The sequence below is a fragment of the Myotis lucifugus genome, unplaced genomic scaffold, assembly GCF_000147115.1.
Source record: "Myotis lucifugus unplaced genomic scaffold, Myoluc2.0 scaffold_15, whole genome shotgun sequence".
Lineage (NCBI taxonomy): Eukaryota > Metazoa > Chordata > Mammalia > Chiroptera > Vespertilionidae > Myotis > Myotis lucifugus.
This window is the reverse complement of record NW_005871063.1, coordinates 5,597,657-5,624,788: the sequence shown is the minus strand read 5'-3', so window position 1 is coordinate 5,624,788 and position 27,132 is coordinate 5,597,657. Positions and strand designations below refer to the sequence as shown.

Here is a 27,132-nt window from a genome sequence, read left to right as displayed (position 1 = left end):
CTTTTCTAAAGCTGTTTAATCCAAATGTACACATATGCACTAACAAGGAACATATAGGGTAGCAGGTTACTGAAAATGGAAGCAGATAGGCTAGACCAGGGGTAGGCAAGGCCCGCGGGCCGTAGTTTGCCCACGGCTGGTAGACTCAAGGGTCTTATGAACATTTGTAATCATTTGCTTAGGAAGAGGCACGTCAATTTTTATTCCTATTTTCAAAGTCCCAGACTGATTTAAATCAATAGACCTGAGCTCTGGATGAAATGTGCCTCAAAACACAAGTTTTTGGACTATAGATCACATTTCAGGGAGCCTTCACATACGCAGAATAAGCAAAGGTGGAAAGATGTTTTTACATAGTAGGAGCAAAGAACTTGATATGCCTTTTGCCATATATAAAATGTCTCATTCAGCCCTGGCCAGTGATCAGAGAGTTGGCCTTCACATCCCAGGGTCTTGGGTTTGATCCCTGGCCAAGATCAGGGCTCGTGCAGGAGGCAACCAATCGATGTGTCTCTACCACAATTTAAATCAATATTTTCTATAAAATAACTCCCAAATTACCCAGAGGATGAGTTTCTCCCGCAACTTTTACATAAGTTAAAAATAATCAGATGAAACAGCTTTAAACATGGTAATTTATTTTACTCAATTGTTTAAATCCATTATTTAAAAATGTTCAAAAGGCACTTTAAAAAACATATTTAAAAATACATTTCTCTGACTTATCGGTGATCACTTAAAATAAGCAAGTCACCAGACATTGTTAAACCATTCATGACACTATTACCTTACATAGTTTTTAAATTCCAAAACACAAACATTCACTGTGTAATATAGCACACTGCTTAGCAGTAAGATTAGTTTCCCTCTAATAACATACCTTATATGAATTATTAATTTGCAGGGCCCTGCAAAGTTATTTAAACTGAACTGATAAAAACTGAAAACTAGAGAGGTAAAGAAGTTGAAATAGAACACTAGTTTTAGGTTGGTTTCTCTATAGAGAATTGGTAAAATTTCTTACTCTAATCTGTATTAAAATTTCTATTTCAACATAAGTAATTATATAAACATAAGTAATTTTAAAGAAAAGTTACATTTAGCATAAATTAAACCACAGGTTATCCCCCAGATTTATTAAGTATGTTTCTGTCAGGCCTACTATAAAGTAGAGAAATCAGGCAAATGAGTTGTTTGGTTTGTTTTGAGAAAGGGGGGAGGTGGAATATAAATAACTTTACTTCATTTAATAATTATATATCTAGAATTAGTTTAAAATTGTAGACTTTTAAGTAGGGCAATATTCTGAGAGCCAGCAGACATTATTCTTAGACAGATTTCTACTTCTAAACTCATAGGGAAACTTAAAGTTAATAGGTATGAAATTATCAATAAGCAATACAAATTCTAATCACTAATAACAGCTAATTAACCTTGTGAAGGCAGTATTAGGAGTAGTTGGGGGGGGGGGAAGTAGTTAGAATATGGAGAATAGTTTTAGAAAATAAAGAAAGGGCAATCAATACAAAGAAGCAGAAACTGTCAAAGACATAATACTCTAAACTGAAAATTTAAATGGAGAATAAAAGGACAGATTTTATCGAATCAATCAAGTGAGGGATTTTTCAATCTTCAAGCTGGTAATATATAGGATGTCCTCCAAAAATGTAATAATTAGTAATTCCAAAAAAGTGTGTATACATTTTTGGGGACACTGCAGTTTGATAGGCTCAAGGAAGTGAAAAATTAACACTCAAAAACAATTATGAAAATAATCAGTTAGCAAATTAAATGCCCAAATCCAATGACCATATTTCAAAAAATATTCAAAACTGGTCAGTGATTTATTTTCTAATCTTCTTATAGTAACAAATGCTCCTCTGAAATTTAAGGTATCTAAAAACAAATAATTTAGCTCTGGGACAACAATCTGCTTTGCATCATCTATGAACTTCCCAATTGAAAATACAAGCATACTGTTATGGAGAGGCCACATTAAAATCATTTATCCAAATGACAGAGATCTTAATTTAAAATATAAGTCAGTATTATCATGAAATCTGGTTTTATGTACTTTATCAAATACTTGAATTTTTTGCTTTATAAGGTCATGTAGGACAGTCATCTGATTCTTAAAAGTAATGAAATTTTGATAGTGTCAAAATTAGCAAAAAAAAAACACCCCCAAAACCCAACCCATTATGCATATTGTAAAATAGTATTTTGCTATCTCTATTTAAATATTTTTATTAACAATAGTGGGCATTTGGGATGACACTCATTTAGGATGTTTTTAATGAATTAGTACTACTTAATGAACCTTTCCTGCACTAATGTGAAATTCCTAAACTCAAAGAATTATAGATTTTACTGTGTGGGTCCTGATGTTAGTCACTCTGAAGAAGCTAAAGAATTTTGCCAAAATAAATGATCCACTGACCCTTTAAATCAGCTTTAAAGTCTTTTACATTTAATATAGTGTAATATTGGACTACACTTATTTTTAAAATGCCTTATCAAAATCTTTGAAAGATACTTTACTTACACAGCAGTTAATCCTTAGTATGTTCCAAGGATCACCTGCATCAGAATCACACAGAGTTTATCAGGTTCTCAAACTAGGATGAATAAGCCTCACCTGGAGGGCTTGTTTAAACATAACTCTAGCTCCAATAGGTATGAGCAAGGCCCAGGAGATGGCATTTCCAACAATTTCCCAAATGATACTGATACATTGTAGATTTAGACCACACTTTGAGAACCACAGTCTAAGGGTATCTAGTAAGAATGAACAATAGTCCTGGGCCCCATGCTAGATTCAGAATTTCTGGGCTTGGGGTCTTGAAACTGGTGTTTTAACAAGCTCCCAGGTAAGAGTATAAAAACCACAATCTGAGAAGCATCATGACAAGTTGGTTAATTTTACTATTATTGGCCAATGTATCACATGTCAGTAAGTAAAAATGGAAAAAATGCTAAATGACTAACCTCTGGGCTGATATGGTACAAAGAACACATAGGCTTTGAGTAGAAATCCCAGCTATTACTTATTAGCTTTGTGACAGTGGAAAATGTACTTTAACTCTGAGCCTCTGTTTTCACATCCATAATATGGGAATAGCATCCAATTTGTGAGGATTAACACTAATGTACAAAGAGTATCTAAGCACAGTAATTGGCATATAATATGCATCAGATAAAAACTAGCTATTACTTATAAGAAATGAATAAAGTATTTCCTTCAATATCTGATTTGATTAAAGCAGATTTTTTCATTCATTTGAAACAAATATTTACACTCCAAGTTAACAGACTAAAACCTTATATTTATTGCTTCATACTCTGGGCCAGACAGTATTCTAAAAGCCATACATATATTCACTCATTTAATCCTCATAAAATTCCTGTGAGGTAGGTAGTGTTATTGTCCCTAATTTACAGATGAGGAAATTGAGGCACAGAGAGATTAAGGAAATTGCTCAAGATTACAAAACTAGTAAGTGATGAAGCAAGAATTTAAACCCAGGTAGTCTAACTCAAGACCCCAGGATTTATCACAATGTTCATTTCCTTTGAGTAAATTTTAAGGTTTTTGGATGTTTATAATAAACTATTTATACTTCTAGTACAGAAAAGTAGCAAATATGGACTCAGATAAATTCATATCCACACCAAAGTGAAGAGCTGTTCAAGAACAGAATGAATGCCTTAAAATTTTGGCAGATGACCATCATGAAAACAATAAAAAACAATTTAATAGGTAAAAATTGGTGTGAGTTTTCACTACATAGACATAGTATCCATAATTGGCCACTAAGATGAACATCCTCTCAAATATACCTTCTAAAGAGGTCATAGTTTTGACATGTTTTGGCACAATAAATATAAACTATTTAGCTAAACAGCAGAGTCAATGGTGTGACAGCCATGTGAAATTAGCATGATAAACATAAGAGAAATATAAATCATTTGTACCATTTATGATAATCTTACAGAAAGTCTGTAAAATATTGTTATGATACACTCAGGTAATATGCTAAAGATAACAAAAACTAATTTTTTTTTCCTTCCAGAAACTCTTTAAATAGAGGGTCACTAAAATAAGAACAAAATATTCATGAATGTGTTTTTGATGACAGTCTTGAATGGGTATTCTGCTCAACTGGAATTATCTATCCATTGGCAATACAATCATCCCCAAATAGAGGATGGGACAAAATAGCATTTATTCTTGTATTATTTATTAATTATTGTATTATTTTCTATACAAACAACTGTATACCTACTTTTGCCCCACCCTGTACATAAGTCAGCATCAAATTTAGATATTATTCATAAAATAAGTATTTTGTCTTTCAATACCTGACATATTTCAGCTTGTTTAAGCATTGTGCATTTTCTAATGTTTTTAATTAACTCTGGTCAAAATCTTGCATTCAAATTATTTTGCCAGTGTAATTAACAACCATCTTAGATCCTAAAAATGAATTTTAAAACTGCTTTAAAGAAGTTATGAAAGGCACAAAACAAGTTCTTATCTCTCAACAGGATAAGAATGAAAAAAACTATAATTATGTAGTTGGAAAGAGTTTTAAATGATCAATTAAAAGTGTAGCTTAGTAATTCCTGAGTGGCAGTGATATCAAAAAACATTCCCCAAGCAGCATTAAAGTTATTATTTATTAGTTACCCATAATTAACAATGGGTAAATATGGGAACAAAATATTTAATCAAATGCTTTAAAGCTTTGAGTAAATATTAATAATTGAAAATGGTATCCAAGAATGGTTAAACATATTTAGAAGAGACAATGGCGACTCAGCATAGTACCTTAGATATACTGCGGTTTCAGTTCCAGACCACCACGATAAAGCAAGTGTCGCAATAAAGCGAGTCGTTATCTTTTTTTTTTCTTGAGGAGAGAAAATTTTTTCTTGCCTTGTAAAAGGCACAACATCTGTGAAGCACATAAAGCAATAAAACGAGGTATGCCTATAAACGGTTAACTATTAATTAGAACCAAGTATATACATATATTATAATCAAGGTCCATGATCATTTCAAAATGTGGTTTATTAATGCGCATTGGGATGAGTGCCATTCTTATTCTACCTTCTTCTGAAAGAAATATTGCCAATTTTAAATAGTCACAGCAAAATTTAGATTAGCCAAAACTACACACGGGTATGTGTTGAGAGAGGAGGGGTTCATTTATACCATACTGTGAATATAAACTCATGTCTTGAGTTTATAAACAACACTGAACAACAATACTTCCTTCTAAAATTTTAAGGCAGATCTGTTTAGCATCATGTGTGTGTTATTAATATGGTACAGTGTAGTTTTAGCTTCCCAGTGAAAATGATACATGTGGTCAGAAACAGGCAACAAAATCTTTTTAGCCCCTCTGCCTTACCAACATTATAAAAACACAAGTTTTTCATATGTATATATATATATTACTGTATCAAAACACATTTTAACAGACTTCACAGCTTATTAAAGCTTCAGTTTATAGGCATTCATATGAAAGGTTTCTAATACGGAATGTTCATTTAGAATTCTTCACTGGGCTTCCAGTGTTCTACATCAGAAATGCAGAAGTTCTTCTTCAGTGCAATGTCAGACATTTTACCTCTGTTCATTTATGCTTTTCTTTCAAGGTTTCCCAAATTTTACTTTGGATCTTCATTTTTGTATGCTTGACTTATTTCCTTCCGTATATTTTCAGGTAAGGCAGGTTGATATCTGTATAAATATCCATATGGACGAAGATGATAAACGAGGTATTCTAACTCATACATGGTTGTAGGATCAACATAGTGAAAAGAAACTGCAAGATCAGAACAGCAACCAGGACCCTAAAAAAGTAGAGGAAACAGACATTATTAAATAAGTAGCACATTGTTAAAATACAGTATGCACAAAGTGATAAAGAAAACACTAACTTTAACAGAATCCAATAATTAAAGCTGGCAAGGTTTAAAGAGGCACCTAATTTATTAGACCTGGAAGAAAGGATTTTTTAAAGTTCCTATTGATTTAAAACCAAATATGAAATTGCTAAAGCATTTCAAATTGAAATAATATTCTCTTACTCTACAGTGTTTCAGCAGAAAAAAATCTTGAGACTTTTTTCAATACAAAGGATAAAGCTCTATTTCTTCAAGTTTTGCTTTCTCTTCATAATTTTCTCACTATCAATTTTCGTTTGGCTGAGCTCCAGAAAGGTACCTTCAGAACATTCAGTAACTAGAAAGCCTTGCCAGTTATGTGTCTGCAATCTAATACTTCATCTACACATTAACCCAAATAGTAGGAGAGGAAGTTTTGAGTCAAACCTAGGTTTGAATCCAAATTTTGCCTACTGGTGTATGACACTGGCAAGTTATTAAATCTTTATAAGCATCAATTTCCCCATCTGCAAAAGATGGTTAAAGGAGATAATGTGCATGAAATGCTTAGGACTATGCTTTGCCTATAATATATGCTCAATAAATGTCAGCTATTATTGATAGAACAATCACATTCAGGTGGCCCTCAATAAGTCAGAGTTTCAAACCTTCATTCACACTTATGTAATTCTCATACATTCCTAATACAGATGGTATGAGAACAAGTTTAAAACAAAACAAAATAAAAATACAACAAACAGGAATGAAAACGCATAAAAATATAGAAAACTGGAAAAAAAAAACCTGGTCATAGAATTAAACAATCACGGGTCACTTGGGGATCAGAACTAGTATCTGGAGAATGTTTCTGGTGACTCCAACAAAACTGGGATCCTATCTAATGTCTTTGCAAGGACCCAAGGAGAAAGACAGTCTGGTAAGTTACCACAGAAGATTCATATTGACCTACTAAAATTGAACATTTAATAATTTATGTTTGGAAGTATGCAGCTGACAATGCTTAAAAATTATCAAGAAATTATTCATTGTATTTTCTCTGGCCTGATTCTCAACTTTTCCTTTGAAACACTGTTTGTGAAATCTTGGACAACTATGTAGGCACTGAAATATTATCTGGTGCCTACTTTTTAAAGCTTGAGGGAACATAATAGAAACAAATATGAAAAGTAAACTGTAAGTCAACTTGTGATTACCTCTGTACAATAGGTATATATGAATCACATAATGTAGTTTAATATTTTCTAATAGCCACATTTAAAAAGTAAAAGTAGATGAAATTAATTTAATCTTACTGAATAAATCCATATTATTTTTTCAATATGTAATATTTTTAAAATTATTAATGAAATCATTCTTTTCAGTTGTGCTAAGACCTTGAAATCAGTCATTAATTTTATAATTAAAGCACATCTCAATGTGGACTTGTCACATTTCAAGCGCTCAATGGTTAATGTTAGTGGCTATATACTGGCCAGTACATATTGAACTAAAAAACCAGAACAATAGCAGTTAGTTTTAAATTGCTGATCCTCTATGGAAGCAATTTTATTTGACTGTGAAGTATTGTAATAATATTTTTACAAGATTTAGTGCATTAATTATGTTACACTCTATTGTATTATTGCTTTTTAATGGATGGTCAGGATACTGTTATTATTAAGCATTATAAGCAACAAAATATAATAAAACAGCCATAATTATTAAAAATAAAAAAGTTCTTTGCATAGTATTATGGTTATTTAAAAAACTCAAGTGTCAAGTGAAAAATCATGCAAAATAAGGAATCTAAGAACAGAGCCAGATTTTAAAGATGCTTTAAAAAACCAAAAGCTTTCATATATATAGCCTAAGAAGTTTTAAGAAAGAGTCTAAGTAGAATAGTAACAAAAATATTAGATACCTAGGGAAATACTTAAGAAGGAATAAAATTCTGAAGAAAACTATAAAACTTCACTAGGGGACCTAAAAGGCAAACTAAAAAATCCTGGGCAATTATGTCCACTGTCCTTAAATTAATAAATTTATACTCAAGGAAAAAGACATAAGAGTTGCCATAACAGTCTTAGATTAATAACTTAAATATTTTGTAAAGCTACAAGGTTATAAACATATGGTGCTGAGCCAAAACCAAATAGAGCAATGGAACAGAACTTGAAATTCAGACACTATACCATAGTGTATGATAAAGGAGGTATTTTAAATCAGTAATGAAAAAATGGTATTGAAATAATTAGTTAACAATTTTTTAAAAATCAGGAGCTACCTCATCATATGCTAGTAAGTTTCAGATGAATTAGAGTTAATGTAAATAAAGCTGACAAAATAATAGAATAAGTCATATTTAATCATTTCTGACCTATGAAAGAGGCAATTTCACATGTAGAAGGAAATATTTATATATATAGGCAAAAGTAGGTTTACAGTTATTCATAGCCTATATGAGAAACATGCAAATTAACCATCCCTCCACTATGCTCAAGCCACGCCCACAAGCCAATCAGGAGTGAGTATGCAAATTAACCCAACTAAGATGGCAGCGGCCACGGAGCTGGAGCCAGCGGGAGGCTTGGGTTGCCCCTGGCGATGGAGGAAGCCAAGCTTCCCGCCTGCCCTGGCCAGCCCTCGGCTCTGCTCAAGGCTACAAAGTTTCAATTATAGAAGATAAATAAATACCAGGAAAAAAGAGAAAGAAAAAAAGGAGAGGCTGGGAGCTTGGGTCATCGGGGGGCTTGGCCAGACTGAAAACGACCATCAGCCCCTCACCCAGGCTGGCCAGGCACCCCAGCGGGACTTCCCCACCCTGAAGGGGCTGTGGCCAGCCTGAAAACAGCCCTCAGCCCCTCACCCAGGCTGGCCACACCCCCATGGGGTGAGGGTCCCTGCTGGGGGGCTTGGCCAGCCTGAAAACAGCCATCAGCCCCTCACCCAGGCTGGCCAGGCACCCCAGCGGGACCCCCACCCTGATCTGGGACACCCTTCAGGGCAAACCAGCTGGCCCCCACCCATGCACCAGGCCTCTATCCTATAAAAGGGTAATATGCAAACTGACCCTAACAGCAAAACAACTGGGAATGAATGGTCACTATGACACACACTGACCATCAGGGGGCAGACGCTCAATGCAGGAGCTGCCCCCTGGTGGTCAGTACGCTCCCAAAGGGGCAGCTCTACTCAGCCACAAGCCAGGCTGACGGCTGCCAGCACAGCAGTGGTGGCGGGAGCCTCTCCTGCCTCCTCAGCAGTGCTAAAGATGTCTGACTGCAGCTTAGGCCTGCTCCCCCCTGGCAAGTGGACATCCCCCGAGGGCTCCCAGAGGGATGTCTGACTGCCAGCTTAGGCCAGATCCCCCCGGGGAGTGGGCCTAAGCCAGCAGGTAAACATCCCCTGAGGGGTCCCAGACTGCGAGAGGGCACAGGCCGGGCTGAAGGACCACCCCCCGAGTGCACAAATTTTTGTGCACCAGGCCTCTAGTAGAAAAAATAAAATAATACAAGGATAAACTGTTTCAGATACTCTAAACTGTAAACCTATTTTTGCCTACTCCTTTTGTGTGTGTGTGTGTGTATTTACATATAAATATAAATACACACACGTCTATTTTAAATCCACTATATTATGACTGCAAATTCTCTGGTGAAAAGTCTATTTCTAGAGAACAGACTCACTTATAGGGAATTGAGAAGGTGGAATGAGAAGGGAACTGTATGAAAAGTAAAGTTCTGAACAACCAACTTAAGACCATAAACTCCGATCAACTAGAATATTTTACACTCTCACTTGCTATATAAAATTTTTCTACACTGTATTTTTAGTGAGTGCTACAGAGAATGTATGTATGATATTTAGGATGGCTTTAAAATAGTAACTCAGGGAGGAAAAGTAATAAATAATGGATGAGTAATAGAAGTTTGATTTCACATTGGGTTTATATAGAATCTTCTAAGAGAGAAGAGGCAACATTGGAAGTCTGGGTCAGTATTGGCACTCCCAAATCTATTTTATAGTTTTCAATATAACTGAATAAATTTTTACATAAAAACTAGTTTTTGCCATCCATTTTAAAACTGACTACAATTTAAATAAAAGGTGCACTATAAGCCCTGGCCAGGTGGCTCAGCTGGAGCATCGCCCTGTACACCAAAAGGTTGCAGGTTTGATTCCTGGTTAGGATACCTAAACTTCAGGTTGCTCTAGATGGAAAGCAAACAAAAAAAGCCCCTGGTCAAGAACTACTATTTTGGTGATGATTTGAAAGTGCTGGCCTAGGTGAACTGAAGGGTCCTGGGTTTGATTCCAGTCAAGGGCACATACCTCAGTTGCAGGCTCCTTCTGGGCCCAGGCCCTGGTCAAGGTTCATGCAATAGGCAACCAATCAATGTGTCTCTCACACTGATAGTTCTATCTGTCTTTCCCTCTCTCTAAAAATCAATGAAAAAATATCCTCAGGTGAGGATTAAAAAAAAAGTTCTAGTCTGTGAAGAGAATGATGGCATGACGTATCTTACTTTTATCATAGGGCCAGAGAAAAGAAGGCACAGGATTCTAGTAACTTGCCTAGAGGCATTATTAATTAACTAGAGGCCTGGCCTGCGTCCTCTCACAATCCGGGACCCCTTGGGGGATGTCGGACTACTGGTTTCGGCCCTGAGGGATGTAAAAGTGTGCGAAGCAGCAGGTGGCTGGGGCGCTGCTCCCACTCATCCTGGCCCTGCTGAGCCTGCTGCCGCTCAGTGGCACTGCTGCAGAGGCGGGAGAGGTTCGCGCTGCTGCAGCTATGTTCGCCATCTGTGAGCCTGGCGTCTGGCGCCCATCCGTCAGCTAAGCGGCGCTCCCACTGTGGGGGTACACTGACCACCAGGAGGCAGCTCCTGCATTGAGCATCTGTACCCCTGGTGGTCAGTGCACATCATAGCTATGGTCTGGTTGTCCGGTCATCTAGTTGCTTAGGCTTTTATATACATAGACTAGAGGCCTGGTGCACAAATTTGTGCACCAGTGGGGTCCCTTGGTCTGACCTGCGGGATTGGGCCAAAACCGGCTCTCAGACATCCCCCAAGAGGTCCCAGATTGAGAGAGGGCGCAGGCCACCGGTGCATGATCGGGGCCAGGGAGGGACCGTGGGAAGGCTCCAGGGTGTGTCTGGCCCGTCTCGCTCAGTCCCGATCGACCGGACCCCAGCAGCAAGCTAACCTACCAGTCAGAGCATCCGCTCCCTGCTGGTCAGTGCATGTCATAGTGACTGGTCGACCGGTCAACTGTCTGTCACCTGGTGGTCAGTGCACGTCATAGCGAACAGTTGAGTGGCCTTAGTATATCATTAGCATATTATGCTCTGATTGGCTGAACGGCTGACCAGATGACCGGACACTTAGCATATTAGGCTTTTATTATATAGGACAGATAACAGAACTGAGTATAAAAGCTGGGTTTTGTGATGCCTGGACTCTTTCAGTCATTCACTGCTGTAATTGGTCATAATAGTGAAAACCCAGCAACAGTCCATTAAATGTTCATATGCAGGAGAATGGATAAATTACAGTACATTCATATATTAGGTTATTACACAGAAGTCTAAATTAATAAAGCAGATACATAGATTAATGTTGATAAGTTTTACTATATGATATAATTCCATTTATTTAAAAATCTGTAAAACAATACTATATATTATTTATGGACACATAAACATGTAGGAAAAATATAAAAACAAGTCTGGCAATGATAAATATTAAATCCATATTATTTGAAGAAGGAGGTAGGAGAAATGGATTGGGGAGGATACACAGGCCTCAACTATATCTATAACCTTTTTCTTTTAAAAAAATCTGAAGCAAATGTAGCAAAAGATTAATATTTGGTAAACCTGGTTTGTTGGTACAAGACATTATACTTTTCTCAAATATTTCTATGTCTGAAAAATTTAATAAAATAATGTAATTTAAAATTCTCAAGAATTTATAAGTTAAGGTGTCAAATGAGAGCTAAGACTTATTAAGTACTTACTGTGTGATAGACACTGCACTGCACTGTAATTACAACTGGATGAGAAAGGTAGATCATAACCATTTTACAAATGAGAAAAATGATGCTAGGAAGTTAGGCAAATTCTGTCCATACCACGTCATTCAACTATTAAGTAGGTCTTTCTGAACCTCAGAGTCTTTTGATGCATTGTTTCTTAACCACCCAAACTAGAGAACCCCCACTCTACTCTGAGTCACTCTGCATCCCCTTGCATGGCGTTTTCTTCAGGACACTAACCACAACCTAGAATCACATTATATCTTAATTAGTCTGTGTGTTTATTATATGTCTCCTCATCTAGAATATAAAGTTAATGAGAACTGGAACTTGGCCATATTTATTGCTATAGTCCCAGTGCCTGGCATATAGTAGTACTAATATTTGTTGAATGACTGAGTATTGCTGACACTCATATTGTTATTTACTGTGTTATACTGTCACTCTACATAAAAAGACTAAAGGAGATTCTCAGTGTTACTAAAGAAACATACACATATTAGTTGGGTTTTTTTTAAAGTAAGCAAAAGTCAGTCTAAATATTTATATTGTAATAAAATTTCTAAACTTACCTCTACAGGAGGGTAATAGTTATAATTCCAATACCAAAATGTTTTAGGTAAATAACCCTTGATTAAGTGGTGCTCTGGTACAAAGGGATGAAAAGTTTCTTTTCCAATGGTATCTCTGGAATCTCCTGCTTCTACATTTATAATTTCCATGCATCTTCCCAGTGCTAAATCTTCAATAGAGGAACTATGTGTACATTTCTCTGTTTTAAACGCATCAACAAATCTCTTCAAGGCTTCTTTGCTCAGTACATATCCTGCTCCTCCACTCATGTAGCCCTGCTTAACATAGGGCTTAAATCTTCTCCCAAAGTAAATGGGTTCTTCAGGGCTGTGTTTTGAGAGAAGCCATCTCAAATTGTCTAGTATAACATATGTATCGTCATCGGCTTTCATAAACCAATCAGCATCTTCTAGATAGTGATCATGAACATACTGAAAAGCTTTAATTGTTTTCCAGTATAGCTGGTCTCTGCCTTCTCTGGTTTCTAATCCCACAGCAGGGAAGTCTTTGTTTTCTTCTGAACTCATAAACAACACTTTATTACAGCGCTGGGCCCATGTAGCTTTGACATGTTTAGCCTTTTTCTCTAGATTTTGAGGTCCTGTCATAACCCAGCAAAGAATTTTAACCTTCTGATAGAGGTTTTCAGCGATGTCAGTGTTCTCATCTATTAAACAGAAAATTTCAAAGTTACATTTACATATAATGTGAAATCCAAATAAATTATGTTGAAGAAGACATTTTCTTAAACGGTATCAAAGAACCACCCCACCCCCTGTCCCTGTTTCTATTTACCTAGCTACCATTAGTGATTTAACTGAAAGAAAACAAAACTCAACCTAATATGAACTGTCATTCTGATCTATTGGTTTCATGTCAATCTTATCCAGGAGATCAGTGGAGCTAACAAGAGTTGTCACTATGACTTCAATTTTTCAATAATTTTTCATTGCTCTGAATAAACTCTGAAAGGCAGGAAAGACATGCTGCTGAAGTGGCAGTTTATTTTGAAGCTCACAAGAGTCCACTGTTATGAATTTCTATAAGTACCCTAAGGTGGCTTTTTAAAAAAAGTTTTCCTAACTACCCCAGTTTCATGAAGAAGCATTAATACAGAGTTGAGATTACTTCCAATAGTACTATACCTCATTACAAAATGCAAAACCACCAGTCAGAAAAAGAACATATGAATAGGAAGAGGTAGTATTTCCAAGATCATCTAGAGTAGTGTTTTTTAAAGTATGGGTTTGCAAAGAAATGTGTAAGGAGCATATGCCAGAATATAAAGCAGCATATTAATTTTTTCATTGAAGAAGTTTTGCTTCTCCCTCCACCTCTACAAAAGTCCTAAGCAGTGAGCTGAAATGATTTATATCCTGGTGCAAGCTCCTTATCTGGATGCAGGTAAGTAACAAACAATTCACTGGCTGTCATGTCAAAACCACATTTTGAGTAACAATATGCAGAGGAAGAGTTCAACTATAGGATTCTAAATCAGTGCTTTGTGAAGGACCAATTTTTATATACAATAATTTGAGATCTATACTTTTACAAACATGCTAAAAATGAAATACTGAAAAATAAAAATCATATATAAAATCCAAGCCCTAGTAAGTTTTTATATTTAGATTTTGACAAAATTATTGTCAATTTACCATAAAATGTCTTTTAATTGTGATTTCAATACTTCTTTAGTTGTGGACCAGCATGAGTCTGCAAAACCACACTTATATAGCAATGCTCTAGGCATAATCCTCAGAAAGCACATCCTTAAAGTTAAGGTCAACCAGTGCGTTAAGAAAGCTAACACCTGTGAAAAAGTAACAACTAAAGACATAAATTTCTAGGTAACTGATTGAGAGGGAATAGAAGGCAAGGTTGGGAAAGGACATGAAAATATACTTATGCCCCAATAAATATCAAGAATTCACAATCTAAAAATGGACAAAATCACCCTATTTTCAATCAGAGAAAATTCATGGTTCTTATACTTGGGAGCCCAATTTCCTAGCTATATAGACATACCAAATCCTAAATGGAAAGGGAAGATGATGGTGGAGGCAGGAATCTGCAATATGTTTCACTAAGAGCAAGAAAATTTTCTCCCCGTTGGTAGATATTCTTTCTCATTCTTTCAATTACTCACTCATTAATGACTTTGTAGTAAGCATGTGCTAGCCCAGGAGATAACAAGATGAATAAGATACATTTGCAAACCAATACTTGCCACATACTAAGAGATGCTATAATTTCTGAGGTATGTACAAAGGGTTTGATGTGCTGTGGGAAAAGAAAGCAGTGGCTGGCAAATCCTATGGAGCAGTGCAATGGAAAGTTGGCTAGAACAAAGAAGGGGGGATAAAGCAATATCAGCAAAAATAAGAGATAATGCAGAAAATACATCTTTAAATGAGTAGATGCTCACCTAAAGAAAGGACAAAAGGCATGGTGAAGTTTGGTTGAGGCCTGATCAGGGGAAAAGCACTATAGATTGAGAGAAGAAATCTGAAAAATGGTAAAGAAAGTGAACTGCTAGATTTAAGTAACAAATGTGATTGACTGGTAAGCAAAGAAAAGCATCTACCATGACTGCAACGTTTCTGACTTGGGCAGATGGTAATAAGATATATAAAATATGGGATACAGAAGGCAGAGTAAGTTTCAGAAGTAGGAAAGAAAAGGAGTTCATCTGCATGTTAAATTTGAGAGGAACAGAACTTTTAGCATACCCTACATTTTGTGGGCCTTGGAGGAGGACAAGTTAGGTACCTAATATATGTGCCTGCAGTAAGGTCAACCTAGCACAGCTTACTAGTAGTAGAGGAGCCTCAATTCAATTGATCATTTCAAGACCTATAGCAATGCTACAGAGCAAATGCACAGTGATTAAACTGCTTTACAATAAGAACACCTGCTCAGAGCTGAATCACTGTTATATAAACATTCACACAACATAAAATAAGTTGTAATGTGCTTGCTAGTTCACAAAACTCAACCAAGATCTGACACCTTGCCCTACAACCACCACTTGAGAGGTAGGAAAGAAATAATTTACTGCCAGAAAGATAACAGAAACAACTGTTAATGAGGACCCTCTGCATCCTAGAATTCTAATTGTTTTCAAGCTGGTTGCATTTTTTTCTGTCAAATAAACCACAAAATTTGCAGCGATCTTTGAATTGTGTTAATGCCTTTTTATAGTGTTTAGAACTGGGTTAAAGATAAAGACAATAGCCCTAGCCGGTTTGGCTCAGTAGATAGAGCGTTGGCCTTCGGACTGAAGGGTCCTGAGTTCGATTCTGGTCAAGGGCACATGCCCAGGTTGCGGGCTCGATCCCCACTGGGGGGAGTGAAGGAGGCAGCCAATCAATGATTCTCTCTCACTGAATGTTTCTGTCTCTCTCCCTCTCCCTTCCTCTCTGAAATCAATAATATATATATATATACACACATATATGATAAAGACAATAAGGGAGAGATGGGAATTAAAACTATGGGGGTTGATGACATCACACAGGCAAAGAAGAGCCAAAGGACAGAGACTTGGAGAAAGCCTACATTTAAAGGGAACACAGAGGGCTCAATTGAGAAAACCTAGTTAGAGATATGAGGCAAGGAGAAAATGAAGTCATTACAACACACCCTTAGTTTTTTAATTCCCTAGTTCTTTATGCTTCTAAAAAGGAAACAAGATAAGTGATATTAACTATTGATAAAATTATAAATTAAAATTTATGTATACCTCTTGTGTTTCTCTAAGAAAACACAACTAAGCAAAAACAAAGACCAAAACAAGATGATAGCAAAAAACAAAGATGCAGATATAAACCATGGAAACACAATCAGACTAAATAAAAATTTTCAGAAACAAATCTAGACTTAAAAGTTTTGCCTTTTGCCAAATTACAGTTTCTGAACTATTTCTACTAAAAAATAAATTCAAAATCAATATTTTACTGCCTAAGTTTGGCAATTTCCTTCTTCTGAGGCAAACTGAGAATTGTCATTTAACATCTAAAATTAAGATCACTTTTATCAAAAGATATACTGTGATGTAACAAAATTCATATAACTCTTTGCAATTCTTTCAATACTTACATAGACTGAAAAATACTGTTTAATACTGAAAAATACTCCTTAATAAAGTAATCCATACCTTTATGTTGGCTAACATCTGCATTGAAGTTCATCTGTCCTTCTAGATGATTCTGTCCATTATCATCTGAATGCCTAGCATGAGGATCATTATGAAGAATCTTAGGTTGGGTGTCACCCTGTTCTCCCAACAAAATACTAAATAGCTGAGAACACAAAACAAATCCAACTGCTGATCCACAGAGGAAGATTAAAAAATTCAGCCAAGATTTAGAGGCCATTTCCCAAAAGTGTATTTCTGTAAGAAAAAAAATAGGATGTTATAAACTATAGAGCATTATACATACCAAAAGTAAAAAGTCTGATAACTTTTAGCTATACTGGAAAGTTAGTTCTTTTCATATAAGAGAACATATCTAAGAATATTTAACTTCTACCTATGCACAGGAGATAAAAGGATGAATTTACTGCTAAAACAGCACATTATGGACAAGTCAAAAAGTGAATAATCATTGTTGAGATGGGACATGGGTAAATACAAGTATGGGAAAATATGATTCAATCAAATTCATTTGAGGAACATTTTAAAAATACAGATTTCCTGGCTCAACAACTGAAATTACAGATGCAAAGTGCTGGGACAACTAAAATTTATATTTTTACTTTATTTTTTAAGGAAAAGGTTTGTATTATTCTTTGTTTAAAAAAACAACAACAACAAAAAACAAGCAAGCAATAAAGCACTGCATGAAGAAAGAAATCACTCTAAATCCTAGAAATAACTTTTGATGAATATCATTACAGAGATGAATAACATCCTATCTAATAAAGAGGGATATGAACATTGATCGTCATGCCGCCACAAAGATGGCAGCACCCATAGCCACAAGATGGTGGTGCCCAGTCCCCTCAGCCCCGCCTGAGTCCCCTAGTCCTTTCAGCCCCACCGGGGTGGCAGGTGCGCGATGCAGCTGGACCTGCCCTCAGGCGGGTCCAACCTCTCCTTGCATCAGCCGCCAGAGTCCCACAGTCCTTTCAGCCCAGCCGGGGATGTGGCAGGTGCACAGTGCGGCTGGACCTGCCTTCAGCCCCCCCCGCCAGCCAGGGCCGGCCTGAGGCATAGGCAAGCCTCAGATGTCGGCTGCCCAGCAGATGCCCGAGGCGCAAGCAAGCCTCGGATGGTGGCTGCTCAGCTGCCCACGGCCGCCCGAGGCTCAGGTAACCAGGGCCGTCCGAGGCTTGGGTTGCCGGCAGTGGCAGCAGCAGAGGTGTGATGGGGGCATCGCCTTCCCCTGATCGCCGGGTCGCCTCCCGCCCCTGAGGGCTCCCGGACTGTGAGAGGGGGCAGGCTGGGCTGAGGGACACCCCTCTCCTCCAGTGCATGAATTTTCATGCACCGGGCCTCTAGTCCTATATAATAAAAGCCTAATATGCAAATTGTCCTCTCGACCAAGAGTTCGACCAGGAGTTCGACCACTCACTATGATGTGCACTGACCACCAGGGGGTGGCACAGAACATGGCGGGCATTGGCAACACAGCATTGGAGGCGCTGCTGGCCCTGACGGGCCCCGACGAGAGTGGGACCGAGGCGGGCTGGTGGAGCAGGTGGGCTGGCAGCACCAGGCCAAGGCAGGACACACAGATGGTGACCAGTAGCGGTGGCAGGGGGTGGGGCTCTAAGGCTCTGAGAGAGTCAGGTGGGGGGGCCGGCCCCAACCCATTGCCTGCAGATGGCAACCAGTGGCTGGCAGGCCCTGATTACCCGATTAAGGCCGGGCCCTGGGCTGGGACGGGGAACTGGGAGTAGGTGGTGGTGACCAACCTCCTGTGGCGCCCGGGCAGGGGGCTGCAACCTCTCGCTGGCTACCTGAAGGCGGGGGTGACGGGGATGGAGGTGCAGTGAGAATGTGAGGTGTCTGCTGAGCTCACTCTCACTCCCCCTGCTACCCTCTCCCAGAAAACCAGGGCTCGTGTGCAGGGAAGACCCTATGCTCAGGTGCCAGGCACCCACGAGGAGCTCGTCCCACACCCACGCAGCCTCTTCCGGGTGAGCCGGGCCGCAGCCGCTGGGACCACAGGGGCTGGTAGGGCTCCCTATGGGTTTGCGCAGGAGCCAGTCTATGAGGCCAGCTGGGAGAGAGCGTGCTGCCCGCCCGGCTTTGGTGTGGCACCGCTCGGTGGCCCAGAGGCCCACACTGCGCCCCGACCCGTGGTGTCCGGCTGCGCTCAGTGCATTTCCGAATGGGGACTCGGGTGCTGTGACTCAGGCGGAGGGGGGCGTGCAGGGGTCCAGGTGCTGCCCAGGGCCCAGAGGTCAGCTGGGACCTGCCCTTCCACACCAGATGCTCACACTTCGATCGCCAGCCAGGCCTAGGGATCGCACCCATGCAACGAATTTTGTGCACCAGGCCTCTAGTCTTTATGAATAACAGAGACAGAGAAAGAAGGAGAGATAATTATAGCTAAGATTTGATTCCTGTACTAAGAGCTTTATATGGATTACCTTAAACCAGTGATCAGCAAACTGCGGCTCGCAAGCCACATGTGGCTCGTGAGTCGCAGTTTGCTGACCACTGTCTTAAACCATAAACTAAAGACCACTGATCCCATTTCATAGATGAATTCAGACAGAGAGGTTAGTAACCTTTCCAGGATCACATTAGCAATCTAAATCAAGAGTTCAGACTCTTGCCCTGGCCAGGTGACTCAGCTGATTGGAGTGTCATCCTGTACACCAAAAGGGTTCAGGTTCAATTCCTGGTCAAGGCACATATGTAGGTTATAGGTTTAAATTCCACTCAGGGCAGGTAGGAGAGGCAACTGATCAATGTTTCTCTCTCACATCAATGTTTCTCTCTTTTCCCCTTCCTCTCTCTAAAATCAATAAACATATCCTTGGGTGAGGCTAAAAAAAAAAAAACTTCAAACTCTTCACCATTTTGCTATAGTTTTACAAAATTTGGCTTGTAAATTTGTATATTTACAAAATAGTCCTGCTATTTTAAATACTTAACATATTAAGATAGATTTACTTGAATTAATGAAAAAAGAGAAATTAAATAAATCTAAACAAACTTTGAATGTTAGCTAAACATTTCTGACATGACTGCCCTCTTTTCAATGATCCCTTTGAAGATAAACATTATGAAAAACATAAAACAATTGGAAGCATGTACATACCTTATATGACTAAAAATTAAATAATGCTGATTTTAAAAAAAAATCAAGACTTAACTAAAAAAACTGGGGAGACAGACTATGTTCATGAAATAGAAGACTCAACATAGTAAACATGTCAATTCTCCCTAATTGGATAACAGATTTAATTCAATTTCTATGAAAATTCTTTCAAGATTTCTTGTATAGACAAGATTATTCTAAAATGTATATGTTACGGTGAATGAACTAGAATAGCTCAACAATTTTTTTAAAAAGAAGAATAAAGCGGGAGGAATCAGTCTACGTGAATTTAAGATATCTTATAGCGACTGAAATCAAGACTATATAGTACTGGAGTACAAGGCTCATGGACCAATAGAACAGAATAGACAACTGAAAAATAGATATTTGATAAATGTATAATGTCAAAAATCAACTGATATTTGTATAAAAGCAGCTGAGTGGAGGAAAGATAAGACTTTCAATAAATGTTGCTGGGCACCTCTAGGCCAAAAATAAATAAATAAATAAATAAATAAATAAATAAATAAATGGATAAATAAATAAATTTTAAAAAATTAAAAAAAAAATCTTGACCTAAATCTCACATCTTATACAAAAATTAACTCCAAATGAACCTTGGACTTAAATATAAAATATGCAACTATAAAACTTTTAGGGGGAAAAAAACACAAAAGAAAATATTGATCTAGAACTAGGCAAAGAATCTTTAGACTTGACAGCAAAAGCACAATCCAAAAAAGGGAAAGATTAATAAGTTGGACTTCATTAAAATTAAACTTGTGCTCCACAAAAGACACTACTGAGAGACTAAAAAAACAAGCTAAACTGGAAGAAAATATTTGCAAACCACATATTTAACAAAAGAACTAGTATTTAGAATATATAAAGAATTCTTAAGCCTAGCTGGTTTGGCTCAGTGGATAGGGCGTCTGCCTGCTGACGAAAAGGGCTCGGTCCAACATGCAGGAGGCAGCCAATCAATGATTCCCTCTCATCAGTGATGTTTCTACCTCTTTCTCCCTCTTCCTTCCTCTCTCTAAAATCAATAAAAACATATATTTTTTTAAATCATGCAGAGAGAAAGTAGAATAGGTTGCCAGGGACTTAGGGGGGAGGGGGAAAGCAACAGGGAGTTATTGTTTAATGGGTATAGCATTTCAGTTGCACAACAATATAAATGTACCTAATACCACTGAAACTTACACTTAAAAATGGTTAAGATGGTAAATTTTATGTGTCTTTTACCATAATAAAAAATAATAGGGAAAAAAAATCAATGATAAAGATGTTGATTTTCTCCAAAGTAACCTATATATGTAATGCGCCCCAACAAAAATATAAGATTTTTTAAAAGTTAAACAACTTGGTATAAAGTATTCATAGTATGGAAAAATAAACATGTGAACATGAGAAATTCTGGAAAGGGATATGGGGGTGAACTAACCCTACCAGACCCAGTTAAATACAAGATTTTAAAAATCTAATAATGATGAAATTATTCTAAATGCTGTTTGGAAAAATAAGCAGGTGAGTATACTGGAAAATTCTTGAAAGGGACACATTGGGGGTTGGAGGGTAGATTAGGCCTACCAAATATTAAAATATATTAGCTACAATAAATGGTGGTATAGTAATAAAAATAATTTTATATTCAGGTCAAACAGGCATATCAATGTATCTGTAAATCTGTAAAAAAAATTTTTTTAATTTAAAAGACATAGCACTGAGAAACTTTTTTTCTCTATAACCAGACTGTCACAAAGTGTATCAATGATATTACAACATCCCACTCTTGCATGGATGATGAATCATTAACAGAAGCAGCCTCAATTTCCAAATCAGTCAGATAAGGGTTTCTCAGACACAACATTCCACATTTATCTTAACTTTGTAGTCTCCAAGGCAACAGGACTCTGACTGGGCTTCTTAGCTTATGCCTGATGTTAATTAACTCCTTGACACACAGTCTCCCTGTGCTTTAAACCTATCAAATATTGATTCATTTAAATTGTATCTAAACCCCACTGTTCAAAACCCTATAATAGCCCTGTCCCTTCTTTATTTAGTGAAATGCTGACAGTTCCTCTGGTGTTTAGTCTCTCATAGCAAGTTAATTAACCTACCTTTGTAAGCCCAAAGATAGCCCTGTTGGTTTTTATCAGATCAAAATAATCTATTAGAAAAACAAGCACATATGGAAATTTAATACATAAGCCACATAGCATTTCAAATCAAGATGGCTCATTCAAGAAATGATATTGAATTAATCATATGGGAAAAGAGTAAAAAGCACAGATGGATTCCTACCTTTCTCTTTCAAATTCCAAATGATTCTAAGATTTCAATATTTAAAAAAATAAAATAAAAACAAAATTAGGAGAAAACCTATTTTTATATTTTTATATAAAGAACTGAGATCTTCCCCAAATCCAAAGCTATGACTAAATTGTATGAGGTTATTCATTGGATAAATTTCTGGCAGTGAAACTGCTGGTTCAAAGGTATGTTTCTATATTAAATGTTAAAAAAAATATGTGCAGCAAAAAACCAAAATAAACAAAAAGTATCATAAAGAGAAAAACAAAAGATCAACCTAATATAAAAACAGGTACTTAACATGCAATCTATGTACTAGTAATGTGCCCTGACCAGGAATCAAATCCAAAAATTTTTGGTGTATGGACCAACGCTCCAACCAACTGAGCAACCTGGCTAGGGCTGGCAATATCTTTTAAATTTTTGAAATTTATATGCCTCGACCTATCATTTCATAACCAGAAATTTCTCTTAGGGACATAATCTGAAAGATGTTCTTGGTAGCCATAGCAATGTTTATTTACTGACAAGGAATTAGTTTATACAGAAATAATAATTTTCTTTTTCACCTCTACACCTAGCTCTCCCCAAAGGTAACTACTACTGCTTCTTATGTATCCATGGAAAAAAAGTAATGCCTGTATAAGCATATATGTATGTACATCCTTTAATTTATATCAAAGAGATGATGCTCTATAACCATTAATCTCCACTTTACTCTTTTCACTTATTTTCTCTCATAACACCCATGTAAGATAAAAGATTTATTTTTTAAGACAAAGCTCTACAGTGTGTATAGTATGATTGCATTTGGGTTTTTAAATGCTTCTGTATATATATAAAAATTCTAGAATGATGTACAATAGCCCCCCCTTATCTGCAGTTTCACTTTCCATTATTTCAGTTACCTGTAGTCCAAAAATGTTTAATGAAAATTCCAGAATACAATTCGTAAATTTTAAAATGCCCACTGTTCTAAGTAGCATGATGAAATCTCGCACCATCCAGCTCTGTCCCACCCAGGACATGAATCATCCCTTTGTACACATCTAGGTTGTAAATGTTTCCCCCTCATGTTAGGCATTTAGTAGTTGGGTTATCAGATGAAACCATAGAAGTTATGTATATATGTATGTATGCTGAGGGGAAAAAACCAGTATATACAGGCATACCTCATTTTATTGCACTTTGCTTTATTGTGCTTCACAGATGTTGCCTTTTTTTTTTTTTAAACAAATTAAAGGCAAAACCCTCCACCAGCTAAAAGATTATGACTTGTTTTATTGCAATGATCTGGAACTGAACTCATAATATCTCCGAAGTATGTATGTATAACAGGGTTCGGTACTATCCACAATTTCAGGCATCTTCTGGAGGTCCTAGAACATATTCCCCATGGATAAGGGGGAACTACTGAATACAAAATATTTAACAAGGGATACCTCTGGGAATTAAGACTGGGTGGCATGGGCAGCAAGGACAAATTTATTTGCATTTTATAACTTTTTTATGTTTTACTTTTAAAAATCAAGTACATACCTATTACTTTTCTGACAAAACTTAAATAAAGGTAGATATTTTATATAGGGAATGAAATAATATAAAAACTAAATTGCCCTAATTTCCCACACTTGTTACACAAAAAGATCTCTTGATCCTTTCCAGAGTTCCCCCAACTTTCAGATTTATACACACACAAAGCATTTCCACCTGGACCACAGGCATGTTAAATTCAACATGTCCAAAAGTGACTCACTGCCTTCCTCCCTTAAGCCTGCTCATCTTACCTAATTTACTGGTAATTACCTAAATTACTGACCAATGGGTTCCTATTTCACCAGAAGCTATTGGATTATTTAAAGTAAAAATTAGGGAGACATTTTTAACACTCTCCTTACTTTACCCCACATCCAATTACCTAATCTTGCCAATTTTATTTCCTAAATATTTTTCTAATCCATCCTCTCCTCTCCATTTTTACTACTTGTCCTATTTCAGACCCTCCTCTCTCCCCTAAGATCCTGCAATAGCTCACCAGTCTACCCAACTCAAGGCTATCTCTCCTCAATTTATTCCCATTCTGTTATCAGAATGACCTATCTAAAATGAAAAGTTGAACTCTATCAATCCATGGGACCCCACTGCCTACAAGACAAAAACTAAGGACATGATAAGGCCCCTCCTTGACCTAGACTCTGTCCAGGTTTCCAGCCTCATATGTTAATACTCCATGCCTTATAATTTATGCTTCAGCAATCCTGAACTCTAGTTTGCCAAATATCCCAGTGCAATTAGCTCCGCTATTCCTATTGTCTTCTCTGTCTACACAACAAACACCCTCTTCCCTCCACCATCTATGCCCCAACTGTGTAAGTCCCGGTAAGCCAAAGTTTCTTAACTTGACACAATTGGCATCTTGAGCTGAATAAATTCTCTGTTGTGGGGGCTTTGTTTACTGTCAGACTTTTAGCAACATCTGGAGCCTATACTCACCAGATGCCAGTAGCACTCCCCCTAGTTGTGACACAGGAGTTTTTTCTCAAAAGGTGGGACACATTTCCTATTTTCACACATTACAGATTTTGGCATTTATGTTTGAATTTAAGTACAAAGTGAAAATTTAAGTACACATTAGATACACATTTAGATTTTATGATAAAATGCTACTTCTCTTTTTATGGAACAACTCCCCATTTTTTCTTCTTGCTTTTTTTAGAAGAATGACCTTAATCCCACTGAATTTTCAGTAAAAGAATTTTGTCATGCCTTTCTTTCAATCTTGTTAGTTTGTATACTAACCTTTTTACTTAAATCTCAACAAATCTTCTAAAAGTCACATACTTATACTTGGAAGCTTAAAGTTGTAAGTGAATCTGAACTGAAGTTCAGCATGATTGTCCATTTCCATCTAATGATTGTTTATGCCTGTACTGTCACAAGAATTCCAATCAATGATTTTACCACACAAAGACTATTTTATATTGCCATGGTTTGTAAAGTTCATAAGCTATATATGATGCAATTTTTATCTTAGTGAGCACAAATCAATATACAAATATATAGTAAAAGGCATAAGTCTAGTGACAAACTTGTGTATTGCCATGACTAAGTGAACATTAATTCATTATATGTACTCCTAAATAAGTCTGTGATAAAATTCTAAGAATTCCAAGAATTTCTGAATACTTAATTTACTCAGCAATATATAATCTATACCAAAAAGCATTTTTTTAAAAAAACCATACTTTAAATGGGTAGTAACCACAAAATATTTTTTTAAATGCTGAGTCCTAAGTAAAAAGATTCATTGAAACATTCCAACCAAATTTGAGAGAGACATTTAATAGTTCTCCACTAGTACTAAAAAACAATACTCCTTTCCTGTGAAGAACTTTAATGAGTCATACTTTCCTGACTAAATCATTATTTTACTGAACATAGGGTAAAAAAGAGTTAACTGTTTGGTAACTTGAAACTTTATATTCACTTAAATTGCACATCATCAATACACAATAAGGCAGGCAGAAAATGCGTCTAGTTTACTATACACGATACTTAGAAGCCCACAGCATCAAACACAAGACTCATCTGACATTTATCTGATAAAGGTGTAAAAAGCGGTCTAAACCCCTCTTAAAAACTCAAGGAATATGGGGATAAGGACACATATGTAATAACTTAATCAATAAAGAAATTTTTAAAAAAAGACAAGAAACTCAAGATTCCCACCGTCTATACTTACACCGGAATTAAACGCCCTGAAGTCACGCACGACGCTTGCTCCCGGTGCCCAGCACAGCTGGCTCTCTGTTCTACGCCCAGCTGGTCGTACAGGAACCTATTTCCGCCCCTTACACCTCGGCCTAATCACCCACTCTAACGCACTCAAGTTCCAACTTTTACAACTAACTTTTAAATTTCATCATGGAATCAATCCACGGTTTAGCTTAACATAACAGCTCCCAACCCGACAACGTAAAAAGGATATGCCACAATATCTATAATGAGCTTAGAGAACCAGATCATGAATCTAGTCACCATTTCCAGCGCGTGTGGTATAGGCAGGCGTTAGGGTAAGCGCTAGGGAGAAATAAGTCCCCGCCCCCTACATTACGGTCATCTTTTAAGAGAACATAATTTACCCAAACTCCAGCTGTATGGCCACCTTGGCAGCACCTACTAATGAACTCGCACCTGGGGAAGGAGAAGAGAAGAAGGAAACCTTTTCCTCCTCCTTGTCCCGCGGGCAAGTGCCCAGGGCACACCGGGCTCGGTCATCCCGCCAAGCCAGGGGGACTTAAAAAGGGGCATGTGTCCCCGACAAACCTGAAGATCCGCCACAGCCCGGAGAAAGCCGCCGGCACTCGGGGAAGGTGCCCGCTCGCTGGGAGCCCGGCTGGCGCGGCAGTCCAGCGGCTCCCGGGGAAGGTGCCCACACCTGAGCCGCCGGTCCCGCTCGACCCGCGGGCGGAGGGGCAGGACCGCTACAGGGTCCCGCCGAACCCGGCGCCGCCCCCGGCCGCCGGTCGACTGCAGGGCAGCGCGCGAGGAGAGAGGCGCGCGAGGGCGACAGGGAAGGACCCGCGGCGAAAGAAGGAAAGCAACAACTGAACAAAAATAGCGGGCCGGCAGGGCAGGCGGACCCAGTCGCGGTTTCGCAAGAGGCGCCGGGCGCAGGAAGTGCCGCGCCGCCCTCAGAAGCCCGCACGCCCCCAGCCCCGGCGGCGACTCCCAGACACCTGTTTAGCGGCGCCCGCGCTCGGGTGCCACCCTCCAGGCTCCCCCCGCCAACACTCCGAGCCGGGGAAGGACGCGGGGAAGCCAGACCTCGGGCTCGCAGCCTGAGGGCGCCTCCGCCGGCCGTACCTGACATCCGCGGCGACTCCCTCTCGCCCCTCCTGGGGGGCGGAGAGGAGAACGACACGAGACCGGCGACCTTCGCTCCACTCGGCAGCCGCAGAAGTGCTCGTGGCCGCTAGCCGGGGCCGCCCGCTGCCGCCTAGATTTCTCCCCGGCCGCAGCGGCG

The 27,132-nt window shown here is 38.1% G+C and overlaps 1 protein-coding gene across 4 annotated transcripts; it reads right to left on the bottom strand.

Annotated features, from left to right (window-relative positions):
• Positions 1-617: 617 nt before the first annotated feature.
• On the bottom strand, positions 618-27,132 carry C1GALT1 (core 1 synthase, glycoprotein-N-acetylgalactosamine 3-beta-galactosyltransferase 1). 4 transcript variants are annotated; one of them, XM_014452426.2, is made up of 5 exons: positions 26,973-27,132; positions 16,667-16,903; positions 12,510-13,177; positions 5,637-5,862; positions 618-4,958 (listed from the first exon to the last, which is right to left on the bottom strand). In XM_014452426.2, the coding sequence occupies exons 1-4, from the start codon at positions 26,977-26,979 to the stop codon at positions 5,677-5,679; spliced, it is 1,098 nt and encodes a 365-aa protein (XP_014307912.1). In that variant the 5' UTR covers positions 26,980-27,132; the 3' UTR covers positions 618-4,958; positions 5,637-5,676. The 4 variants fall into 4 exon arrangements, with proteins under 4 accessions (XP_014307912.1, XP_023606511.1, XP_023606512.1 ...); XM_023750743.1 differs by having other exon boundaries at positions 618-5,862; positions 26,973-27,131; XM_023750744.1 differs by lacking the exon at positions 26,973-27,132 and adding an exon at positions 26,433-26,575 and having other exon boundaries at positions 618-5,862.